We start from the raw sequence: 13,025 nt of genomic DNA, 5'->3' as shown, positions 1-13,025 counted from the left end.
GAATCTGAAAAAAAAGAAAGATAATTAAAACCTGAAACAAAAAGAAAGAATATTAACGCGGACCCTCCGAAGTCGAACCGACAACTGGCTCGAGCCTTCACGCGGGCCCCTTATATAGCGGCGGCCGGCCGAAGATCGGCGAAAATTTCCGAACTTTACCGATTCTTTTAAAAGTTACATTTCCGCTGTAATAACTAATAATTTATTAACTTTTTTGATTTTTATCGTTAATATACGTTACAAACTATTTGTTAACAACAATTCTAATTTCCTATTGACAATAAATTTATTAATTTATTAGCTTTTTGTAAGTTACGAATACATTTTAATACAAGTACGTTGCTTGTTTAAGTAGTAGCTAATAATTTATTAATTTTTTTTACATGTATCGTTAATGTACGTTGGAAAATATTTGTTATTAACAATTTTAATTTGCTATTAACAATAAATTTATTAATTTGTCAGCTTTTTGTAAGTTACGGATACATTTTAACACAAATACGTTGTTTGTTTAAGTAGTAGCTGATAATTTATTAACTTTTTTCACTTTTATCGTTAATATACGTTGCAAAATATTTGTTATTAACAATAAATGTGGTAATTTATTAACTTTTTGCTAGTTATAGATACATTTTCACGCAAATACGTTATATATGCTAGTAATAGCCTATAATTTAGTAATTCTTCCACTTGATTAATGCTAATTATCAAAAGAGTTATTACAAAAATTATTTCACTTCCCAAAAAAAGGTGCCTGGTCTTATGATAGACGGTGTATTTAAATCCTCAAAAAATCATTGACAAACTGATAATTCCAATTATAGTTACATCATACAGTTTCATACAATTAGCTGCTAGGAGCTGTATCTATAATTCGACGAACGGAGAGGCATTCTGAATCAGAAGGTAATTAATGCTAATTACCAAACCATTCAACCGCTGTACTATTATCAAGCCTCTTTCTGTATCTATTTAAAGTTGACAGAGATCTTCAGTCGATCTAAAATCACCAGAATTTCGAAACATCTTATCAGTCTATTAATACTCCAGACAAAAGGTTCTTGGCTGACCTCAATAATACTTATTCCTTTACTATTTCCTAATAGAAAATAAACAAAAGTTTAAATTGTTCTTCTGTTTTGCTCTGACTTCCTGTCAAGGGACTTCAGTCAATACAAAATGACCAGAATTTTGAAACATCTCATCATTCTACTGCTATTACTACTCCTGACAAAGAATTCTTGGCCATTCTCATAATGAATTTATCATCAAATATATATCTGTTCGTTTGTTATTGTATTTATAATTACAACTCGATCTAACAAAATTAATACTCATAAAATAAAAATTAATACAGGTGACCCTCCTATAACACGGTAGATAGGTTCCCAGAAAATGCCGTGTTGTGTGAAACCGTGTTGTATGAGACCCAGACGCAGTACAAAAAGTGAGGTTACGTTCCGAAAACATACTAAAAACAATTTTTTTTTTAATTCTACATGAACAACTTAATTTTTATTAAAAATATAAACGTATGTACAATACGAAACAAAAAGAAAACAAAAATATTATTTTAATTTAACGCAACTTTAATTTAATAAATTTCTTCGTCGTCACTGCTCATGTAGAAGTACACTATTGTACAAAGGATTTTGCAATTCTCTTATTGTGTTAGAAACCATGTTATAAGATGCCGTGTTGTAGGAGGACTACCTGTACTCATAAGAAATAAATAGAAATCATTTTCTCATAGAAATTAAACAAAACTCGATTTAACGCCCCTAATGTTTTATACCAACATTGCATCTGTTTCTATGTAAAAAGTCGCAGTAATTTAAAATAATTTTGTTATAGTATTTGAGCAAAAATTTCTTGCCAGGGGTAGTATTATTACCATTCTCTGTCGTTGAAAGAAACACTTATCCGAACAAAAGTGAAGGACCTCGAGCGAGGAAATGAACGCTAATTATCGAAACATCGTGCACCTGTTCCGCGACGAACCTTTTTCCTGCGAAATAATTGCCAGCGTAACCGGCGCAAATGAAACATCCGGCTGGCGGCGATGCAAAAACAAGCAAAATTAATAACTCCTTTTTACCGTACCCTAATTTAAGAAGAGATTTACAATGGCGCCGCAAGTTTTCCCGTGTCATATCGCTCCTTGCCCCGCGATTAATTACCGCTGACTTTTCCCGCGCACCTGCAACGTCCAAAACGACGGTAATGCTTTTTAATGCTGATACATTTTAATTACAGGCTTTGTTCTCTACTACCTATTGTTCATCAGCGTGGTGGTGATAATGCAGATATACGAGAACCGGGAGGAGAGGCTAAAAAGTGCGTTTCACGGCTTGCGTGGCATTTCGAAACGCTTGACAAAGCGTCGTTCAACCAGCACTGTAGCCGAAACCAGGCCGGAAGACAAGGGGCTTTTCCAGAATTTCCCGCGCGAAACAAAGGGTTCTCGTATCGAACCACGGGCAAACCTTTTCAAAAGAATAACCCCGCCTGTAATTTAAACTCTGGAAACTCGGCGACCGCGCGATGTTGCTCTTGGAAAATGGAAATGCGAAGGAAAGAGGCATGAATTGAAAGCAGCGTGAAGACACGGTTCAATTAAGCAAACGATACTACGTATTCGACCACGGTTATTAGTATTGGCATTGGTAGAGAGAACGGAGAGACGCTTTGGCTAAGGCTCGCGGGCTAGGTAGACACAGTGCGAGTAGAGGATGGCTGATGGTACACGTTCCGATGAAAAATAACTGGACAAATATTTACTCAATTTCATCCATTCGTATTTTCTTTGTTAATACACGTCTTGTTTTCGTTCTCCGATAACATACGTCTTGTTTACATGTGAATTGCGATGGCTCAACAGTCCGGAGGTTTCAGTTCTCAGATCTGATTCCTGAGTTCTGAGTTCTGAGTTGTCAGACATTTATGAACAGCTATTTGTTTTTAAGTATTAGTTACTAATTACTCATTAATATTGCTCATTAGCTAATTGCTCTCGCTTCAAAATTCTCTGTGAGTTCTGATTTCCGAGTTTCTCATTTTTAGTTATTTGTTATTAATTCCTTGTATTTGTATGTTATTTAGTGTTAGATATTGATAATTAATTTTCGGTTACGTCTGAAGTTTTGTGTTCTGAGAACTTAATTCTGTGTGCCAAGTTCTGAGTTTCATTCTGAATTATTTGTTATTAGTAATTTGTTGTCAGATGTCGGAAGGCAGTGATTGATTTTCATACTTTAATTACAAGTCACTGCGTATTATACTTCAGTCAGTCATTGTCGCGCCACAATTATCAGTAATGACTTCTGAGACCGGAGTACTGACTTCTGAATATTCCATTTTGTGCTCTTCGTGGACATCTTGATCGATGCAGAGAAACGTATGGGTGGCGCGATCAGTCAAGTAAATGATAGAAATGGTGATAAATCTAATCTAGAGTAGGTGTACAATATTATGAGGTATTTAGAAGAAATTGGGAGTTGAAGGATTAATCAGTGTTGTATGATGTGAATTTTAAATGGGTTCTTTCGTTGCTGGACATTCCCAATCATGGTTCGTGAAAAGGTCAAGCTTCCTTTTCTAATATTTCATGTATTAAACAGTATTTAGTAATTGTTATTGTTGATTGGAACTGTAAACAACTCAATTGTTATGATCCAGTTCGAATTCTGCTAATGTTGACCAACAGTACTAGAATTAAAGTCTGTAACTCCCTCAGAGCTTCAAGAAAGTTCTAATGATGAGACCATAATCGAATGGTTGTACAAATCTTGATGTGACCCAGTTCGTTTGTTCAACAAGTCACGTTGAATCCAATTCATTGGTCATATGAGTTCCTCTTATAATTCACGAAAGATCTAGTGAGGGGTTCCCCCATGGTGGTATGATTTGTAAAATTCTTGTGGTTCCTACGGTACTGCCAGTTGGTACCTTGGTGGCCATCTTGCTATGATGTGTAGTAGGTAAAAGGACTCAAAGGAAGGGATGCATTTCATCCTGGGACTGTTAGTGGACACGTCAAAAGCTTTCTAGCAAGTCCAACCTTACACAGGGGATACTTAAGTAGAAAAAGAACTTCTATTTATGGAAGTCGAGGATCCACCGAGGACTTGCGAGAAACCTCGAATCTCCGTTTCCATCTAGCGGTGAAAATGTGAACATTGGTCGCAGCAATCTTATACTTTCTCAATATGTCTTCCGAGATGATCCTATTATCAGAGAGTTGGTATAAAGATTGATGTTTTTTGGTCTGACATTAGACAGTCCCAACTAGACCTAAGAAAGGATCTTACACTTGGTTAGAACCGAAACAAATGTCATTACGAAAGAGATTCTTGCCTCACTTAGGGAACTCTTGCTACGAATGTTAGGCCACCAAGATCGCGAGAATCTGCGATATTATCGATAAGATTGAAGCGAATAGTGAATATCGTCTTAATAAAATTGATTCCATGGAAGGACAAGTTGACGAGAAGCAATATGTCGTATTATAAGAGAAGTAACACGCGAAGGAACCGTGTTTGAGCGCTGCTAAGCCACTGTTTGGCATGCAGCGTGTGCAGTGTTTGTTACGCTCGGTGCTCGGTATGCAACCAAGGCTAAACATTACGCGAGCTTGTGCAAGGTCTGAAAGCATTTCGAAACGAATCCCTTCTACTCGCGGAGACACAGGAACAGGGTTGTCTACGCAAGTGTAGTTATCGATCCTGTGCCTCGAACGTTTCCTTATGCACTCTTTCGCAGGCAGGATCCCTGGCGTGCCGGATCCAGACATCTTGCGCACTTACTTGGCGAACAAGGACGTGGCCACCGTACCCAACATCCCCGTGAGGACTCGTGCTTCTGGGCTGAGAACAAAGCTGGGTACGAAGCTTGATTTCGTGATTTATCTTTAGATTTGCTAGACTTTCTTCAGATACGATTGGACAAGTCATTTTGATGGAATTTTGACACCAATGGTGTCTTTTATTCTTAGATTGGTTGAGATGTGATGATAGGTTTGTAGATGCTATGTAGTACTCTGGGTTTGGTTGAAATTTGTTGAGGATTGTGTAATTTCTTACTACCTTTTCAACCCTTTGCACTCGAGAGGCGACTCTCAGTCTCCATTTAATCAGATTCTAAGGATGCAAGTTTGCTGATAGTAATACAAAACGATTACAGGAAATGGAAAATTGTAAATAGGGTCCGTTGACCAACATCTCACGAGTGGTGTCTGTATTAGATGCATCCAAATCATCAGCTCGATAACGTTCAGTCTGGCGCTCCGACAGTTGAATTTGGGTCTTCTAAGAAACTGAACCGAATCGCGTTGGACGACGAACGTGTTAATCAGATTCTAAGGATCGTCGTTAATTAATACGTCAAATTTTAAATTACCCAACAATTCATGCGATGTCGAAGAAAAATAATTCTACGTCTTAATTTGCACACGATTTCTTATTTACCGTTTCAAAAATGTCGTCGACCTTATGGCAGAAATTCTTCGAATTACTATTTTTCTGCAACGAAAAACTCGTCGAGTGCAAAGGGTTAAATTGCATACGATTTCTTATTTACCGTTTTGAAAATATCGTCGACTTTATGGCAGAAAGTCTTCGAATTACTATGTTTCTGTAACGAAAAGATCATCGAGTGCAAAGGGTTAATATCTTTTTCCTGTTATATAATTTTTGGATAACTAAAAGTTATATTTGCAATAATTGTGAATAATTATATCAGAAAATTGTCACGGTGGGAAATCAGGAATTAGAAAATGGACCAAATAAGTTATGTATTTATTTAAAGAGATTTACTATTAATCGTTATACTTCTGAAATTATGAAAATCACGTAAATTAATTTTTCAGGAATATTACTGATTTTGAAGGATTTTTAAAAATGTAGATCTCTGTGTGCTGTGTCACACGAAAGTAGAAAGGCAGGTTCAATTTCTGACTTCCTCTCCATGGAGACTTGACACCAATATGCCATTTCTTACAGACAACGTCCCTGTGGATTGCAAAATATCAAAGAAAGACTTTGTTGTTATCTTTAGCAGTTCTTTCTTGACACTGAATTACATACGTGACATATTTTCGTTTATTATGAGATTATTGGCAGTTGAAAATAGATTATTGACAAATTCATTTTATTATTGATTTATTAAAAGCAAATTAAAACATTAACATAAAATATTTATATAACGAAATTAATACTAAATTGGTATTGTTAATATAATTTAATACACACGTATATTCATACATGTATATGTCATTGTAGCTCCTTATCCAAATTCAGATTAAGGCTTTTAGGGAGCCTAAGTACTTAAAAGATTTGCAGTTTTCTTATAGAAGATTCACTCCAATGCAACATTCCCTTTAATCTTTCTGCCATAGTAACATTATTCCTGTGTATGTACATAACAAATTTAACCCTAAACCTACCATGACCAATTAAATAATCATTTTTTTGGGAAAAATGGAAGACGAAGAACCTTGAAAAAAATGTAATAAGGAAAGATATTAAAAAATTAATGATATATATATTATTCAACAGGAATGAACTAAACGATAAAGCTGAATGCAAAATTTTTAATTTAAGAATAATTCAAAGCAATATTTAAAATAAATAAAATTTAAGATCAGTCATTTAAGCTGTGGTAGGTTTAACGTTAAAAAATCAGATAATCTCTAAAATATTATAAATATTATTTTATTACTTATTTTACTTACTGATTAATCAAACACTGCCTTTAAAGAATAAATCGCACTATAAATAACATAAAATAATATAAATAATATTAAATTCTGCACGGATCAGATATCGCTATCGCAGTCGAGTTGGAGAAGCAGGAGCACAACAAAATGGCGCCGGGTGAGGCAGTCGAGGAAAATGGCGACCGACCAAAGGGACTTTTCAAGGAATTTCTCTACGATATTAACCCTGTAGGAAAAGAGGACTGGATTGATGCAAATCGAATATTTAAATTTATTCTGATCATACGTGCTCCAGCCATGATTTTCCTTCAACTATTTATTCCACTTGTGAACACGACTGCCGTAAAGAGAGGCTGGTCCAAGCTGCTAAATTGCTTCCAGCTGTGTGTGACACCGACGGTGGCGTTGTTTCTATTAAACGGTTAGTTGTATTAATTGTCGCGACTTCTACTGGCCGACGTTATAAATTGCCCGCAATAATAAAAACTCGAGATCCCGCGGAAATATTTTCAGCTCTGATGAAATATAAGCTTCCGCTTTTTCGTAACGCGCAAGCCATGCCGCTCAGTAGAAATTAAAACGACTGTCACAGGTGTTTACACACCGATTTCAATTAGTCCTGGATTTCCGTTTTTCACAACAAAGGATTATTTTATATTAACGCAGTTCATAAGAGCTTAAAAAAATATTTGGAAATGGAAGAGACATTTTGGGGAGGTTCATTATTAAACACTGAAGCTTTAAATCATTGATTAAAAATTTTGTATTTAATTTTAATACTTTTGTAATTTAATTTCGCATTTTTTTATTATGTACATGATCAGTTTTTCGTATTTTATTTCTTCTTAGACTTGTAATTTGTTTCATTAATTACGATTTAGGATTTGATTATTTAGGTTATTTGTTGGAATCTATTAGATTAGTGTTCACTAAGTATTTTCTTGGAAGAAGTATATTTGGAAGTATTACATAAAACAATTATTAACACTTATTACAAAAATTGAAATTAGAGATATGGAAATTGCTAGTTATATATGTAGCACACATAATTATTCGAATATAGAAATGATAATGAGTTATTATTAACAATAAATTTTCCCAGCTGATGCACATGTTGTAAACTATAAATTCAGAATAATTAAAGGCATCAGAGATCACAAAAATTTTTAAAATATTTAATTAATAATTCTCACGTGACTTATTACTCAAAATCGTATCTCTATTTGTAAAAATAATTTTAAATTAATGCCAGAATTAAAAGAAAATTAAATTTTTGATAGTGTAACATTAACAGAACTAAGCAGATCTGTCATACGACACTGAACAAAATTTATTAACATTTCGATATACCCGTATACAATTTTTATAATCCCATAATTTCTTCAAAATGAATCTTCTATTCAAACTAAATTTTAATTTTCATTAATTTATTAAAGTAGCCAATAATACAATAATACATTATAAAACAGTAATATTTTATCCAGTATTCAGTATAACATATCCCCTTTAATCACCTGTCCAACTTTAGAATATTAAATACGAAACAATTGTATAGTTATCCAACCATGAAATTTGAAATCCAAAATGGAGAGGAAAAGAATTTCACTTAACAAGACGACATTATTAGTCCTCCATCAAAACGCTTTGTTCACAACTGATAGCATTCGTTACTCCGAGCGACGATTATCAGGGTGAACAAAAAGTCTCGTAGCTTTCATTAATAGTCGAAAATACTTGGGTCAGCCATCACGGACTGCCGTCTCATTTTCACCCTCGTCCCGCAGTTTGGAAAGCGCATTTTGGCCCGGTTTCAGTGGTGCCAATATTCCTGCTGGTTGGTAGCGTAATTGGTGTTATTGTATTTCTAATGACCCACGTGGATCGCGTACCAAAGTTTCATAACGTGAGTACTTTTTCTGCCTTTTCGCCATCCGCGTCGAGGTTACGCGCAGAGCGGCTGCGCTCTTATACAACCGCTTGCTCATAACGGCTGGCGACAAATTAATTGCAGGTTTTTGCATTTCTCGGATTCTTGGCTGCCATGCTGATGGTCTATTTGATAGCCGGGGAGGTGATGGCAGTACTCCAATGTGTAGGATACGCTTTCAGTATATCGGATGCAATGCTTGGTATTACGTTCCTCGCATGGGGTAACAGTGTAGGTGGTGAGTAGAAGAATACCGCTTTTAATTGCGTTGCAATTTGTTTAGCTAAAGTAATCAATAATTCGTAACAGCTTTTAAATTAAGCTAATTAATAATTCCCGAAAGATTTAAAATTAAAGTAATCGGTAATTCTTAAAGGTTAACATTAAATTAAGGAAAATATTAATTTTAAAGTAACCGATAAAACTGTCAAAATTTAACTATTTAATAATTCCTAGGGGTCTTAAAATTATACTAATCGATAATTTTTAAGCGTTACAATTAGAGAAATACAGCTATTAAAATTAAAGTAACTGATAATTCAGATAATGAACTATAATAATAAAAATTGCGAATTTGATGATTCATAAAATTCTAAAAATTGAACTACTTAATAATTCCTAAAGGTTTTAAAATTATACTAATCAATAATTTTTAAGCCTTACAATTGGAGGAAAAAAGATATTAAAATAAGGTAACTGATAATTCAGAGAATGAACTATAATAATAAGAATTAGGAATTTGAATTAAAATTATAATAGTTTTATGAAAATATTAATGTTAAAATAAAATAATTTACTCAAATAGTAAAATTGAAATAATTAAAAGTATTGAAATGAAAGTAATAAATAATTGAGAAAAATGTTGAAATTTAAGTAAAATAATTCTCCAAATGCTTTTTTAATTTATCTTTACGTGATATACACTATTGAAAATATATTTAATTGAAATTACGATACACTGATTATTTCTAATGGATTATAATAATTATGATAATTTACAGTTATATTTAAGAAAATAATCTGGAAAAATAAATATGAAGGTTAAATGAAATGTAATATAAGAGAGTTAGAGATACAGAGAAAAATTTAAAGTGGTGATTAAAATAATTATAAAAATAACTGTTACACAATTATATTCTTTTGAAAATAATTGAATGAAAGAGAGGAATTAAAATGATATAACTGTTAAAATGATAAAGAATATTCTTGCTTTATCAATTCATTTATTCTTTTTAAATTTTCAAAATTTAGGCAGGAGTTTTAAAATATTAAATGAATTGCACATATTTGTTATTAAATTTAATGGACAGCTGTGGTCATGGCTGCATTATGTCAGTGATCTCATAAATAGCTTTCTACCAGCTTAATGTATGTTAATTTAAATTCCAATATAATAGCTATTATTCACTTTATATTTTCTAGGTCTAAAGAGCTTAAAGAGACCTTTTAAAATTTCAAATGAATTGCAAATACGTTGGATTTAACCTTGTATTCTTGTCGTTACTTGATATAATGCAATCTACATCTCAATGTAAAACCTACCATTCATTTTACATTCCCAAGAGTTTAAAAGCTCAGAAAGAAGTTTTAAAAGTTCAAACAGATTACGGAAATATTAAATTTGGAAGAATCTTTAGAAGACGATGCCAATTACTAAATCCCATCACGTGGAGGTTGCTGCGCATTAAGGTCACGACCATAAGGGCCTTAAGTATATTGGTCGTTCCACTGGCAATCTTCCATCAAAGATTCGCCAGTTTAACTTGTGATTAGAGCAAAACCAAGAAAGTGAAACTATCGATTGAAATTTTATATCTAATTTTCATTTATTTTATATACCATCATATAATTTTACCCATTTATTTATTTTGTTTATATGTAGATACAACTTTTATTCATATATACTTTACTAGTCAAATTATAACTATATAAATTTTAATATTATTATTAAATTATAATATTAATATTAAATTTTTGCGATATTAATATCTTTTAACTCGAAAGATTCTTAAAGGATTCTACTTTTTCTGGAGAAATAAAATACAATGGAGGTAATGGAAATATGGAGGTATGAAAATCGTGAAAAATGATTGAAATTAAAATCCAGATGCGCTTAGTTGAGAAAATTGTATAGCCTAAATAACAATTCATATAAGATGACTTTCTATCATTTCGAATCTCAGTCGATGTCGACACGACTTACTTGAGAACGACAGTGGCGCCGCCGAATGTATTCGCGAACCGAAGTCCCTAGCGAAGCCTAGTGACTCTGCTGTAACCTCACCACGTGGGCTAGGAATTAGAAATTCTTATTTCACGTATATTTAAATACACGCGTACACGAGTATTTCATATACACGTACTTCAGTAAGTAAGTACGTGTCACATTAAGAACACGTGTACCCACGAATTATTTCACGTACATCTAAATGCACGTGTAATATTCCTAACGTAATTAGTTACACGTGTATTTTTATTTTAATTCACGTCACTTTTACATTATCGATATTAATTTATGAATTGAGACTATGTTTCCAGAGATATCGAAATTTAAGTATAAAAATAAATTACTCGAAACTCCATCTTTATCGACAAAATTTATTCCATATGTTCTCTGTTTCGATATATAGAAATAAGTTGCAGAACGTCAATATCAGATCAGAACAGAATACAGAATAAACAATAATATAAAATTGTAATAGAATAATCAATTTATTGAATAAATTCATTTGCCCCGACAAATTTTTCAGTAGTGACACAGCACGTAAATATTGCACCCCAAGTGTTCCCCAAACTCCATTCCTCCCATATGTTGCCATCGTTTCTACTTCTCACCAGAGGCCATTCTATTAAATATAAATAAAAGAAACAGACTTTATAACTCCACACTGGTTCTGCTGAATATTTAAAAAGAATTTGCGAGGGTGATGTTCCCTCGATTGGGGACTATTTATCTGACATGTCACGTTAGCCATTGACTCATATCAAACTAAATCTGTTTACAGACCTTATATCGAACGTCGCCATAGCCAGACGAGGATTTCCACGAATGGGATATGCCGCTTGCTTTGGTGGACCTATGTTCAATACGCTGCTGGGACTGGGCCTAACTTATGGGAAAGAAGCCAGTAAACTACCCCAAAAACGCACGGTCATGAGAATGAGCGACATGGCGCCTGGTTGTTTGGCTTTCCTCCTCTGTTCGTTAATATCGACTATTATCTATTTGAACATCACAGGGTCTATAGCTAGGAAGTCGTATGCCTACCTCTTGTACTCTATATACTTCACGTTCATTCTTATCCAGTTCCTCAGCGAGTTCAAGCTGATACATCCACTTGGGACTGATCATCGACCGGATTAGGATCGAGGCAGACTTTTCGCGAGACTTTACAATTACTGTAATTAGTACGTAATAGATACACGAAAAAGGTGTAATAATGTATGTTATAATGAGGGATATTATAGTGATCAAGTGAAGTCTGTGAAGTGAATTTTAATCAATAGTGTTTGTAATAATTGGATGAGGAATAAATGTTTTATTGTAATTTCCAATATTGTTTTTGTAATTTTGTATTGTTTCTGTAATTTTTGTATCTTCGATATTTTCCTTAATTTCTTTTCTAATCTTTGATCTATCCACTGTGTTGCAAACAGGCATCTATGGATTAAACAATAATCATTTTTCATTGTTAAAATTTAATTTTTATCTCGTACAATTTTAATATTGCCTTTGGATTTAATGACATTAAATAATAATTAAATTCTTATTGTTTTGTATTGTTAAAATTTGATTTTTACGCTGTTCAATTTTAATATTGCCTTTGGATTTAGTGACATTCAATAATAATTAAATCTTAATATTAGAATTGACGACAGTTTCATTAAATACTTGTTAAAATTTGATTACTATCGATACCTTACTGAAATATTATAATTTTGTGACAGCTTTGGAACTTTATTGAAGTTTGAATATTAATAATTTCACTTCTGTAATTTTTGTTAATCACACGTAAACAGAAGTTAATTCTCGACCGACCAGTTCGTGCCACGATTCATTAACACTGACGAAATCACATTTTTGTACTCGTACGTTCAATACTATTACCGTCTTATTAAAAGTGACATAATGTAGAGAAATTGTATTCGTATGAAACAATTACTGATCGCGCTTAATGTTGCTTTTAAGCAATAAATTCGAAATTAATAACAAATAATGTTACAAGCAACGGACTAATTGAGTCATACGAATAACTCTTATGGGACGTTGGATAGCAGGAATTATTGGCAGGGAAAAATATTCTACGTCAATTTTATTTTCATTCATTACAGGTTTCTCGCGAAGTGGGTTCTATATCAATATGAAAATGATAAATTCATCGA

General features: G+C 33.2%; 1 protein-coding gene across 1 annotated transcript in view; it reads left to right on the top strand.

The window, feature by feature from the left end:
• LOC108545777 (putative sodium/calcium exchanger 7) overlaps positions 1–12,006 on the top strand; it is a 25,566-nt gene extending 13,560 nt beyond the window's left edge. Inside the window, exons 4-9 of the mRNA XM_017897558.1 lie at positions 2,257–2,337; positions 4,762–4,881; positions 6,819–7,136; positions 8,500–8,618; positions 8,727–8,880; positions 11,648–12,006. Coding sequence (XP_017753047.1) covers positions 2,257–2,337; positions 4,762–4,881; positions 6,819–7,136; positions 8,500–8,618; positions 8,727–8,880; positions 11,648–12,006 — 1,151 coding nt within the window. The remainder of the gene's footprint in view (positions 1–2,256; positions 2,338–4,761; positions 4,882–6,818; positions 7,137–8,499; positions 8,619–8,726; positions 8,881–11,647) is intronic.
• The last annotated feature ends 1,019 nt before the right edge of the window (positions 12,007–13,025 follow it).

This window comes from Eufriesea mexicana, unplaced genomic scaffold, assembly GCF_001483705.2.
Source record: "Eufriesea mexicana isolate 0111107269 unplaced genomic scaffold, ASM148370v2 scaffold562, whole genome shotgun sequence".
Classification (NCBI taxonomy): Eukaryota; Metazoa; Arthropoda; class Insecta; order Hymenoptera; family Apidae; genus Eufriesea; species Eufriesea mexicana.
This window is presented reverse-complemented; position numbering and strand designations above follow the sequence as displayed.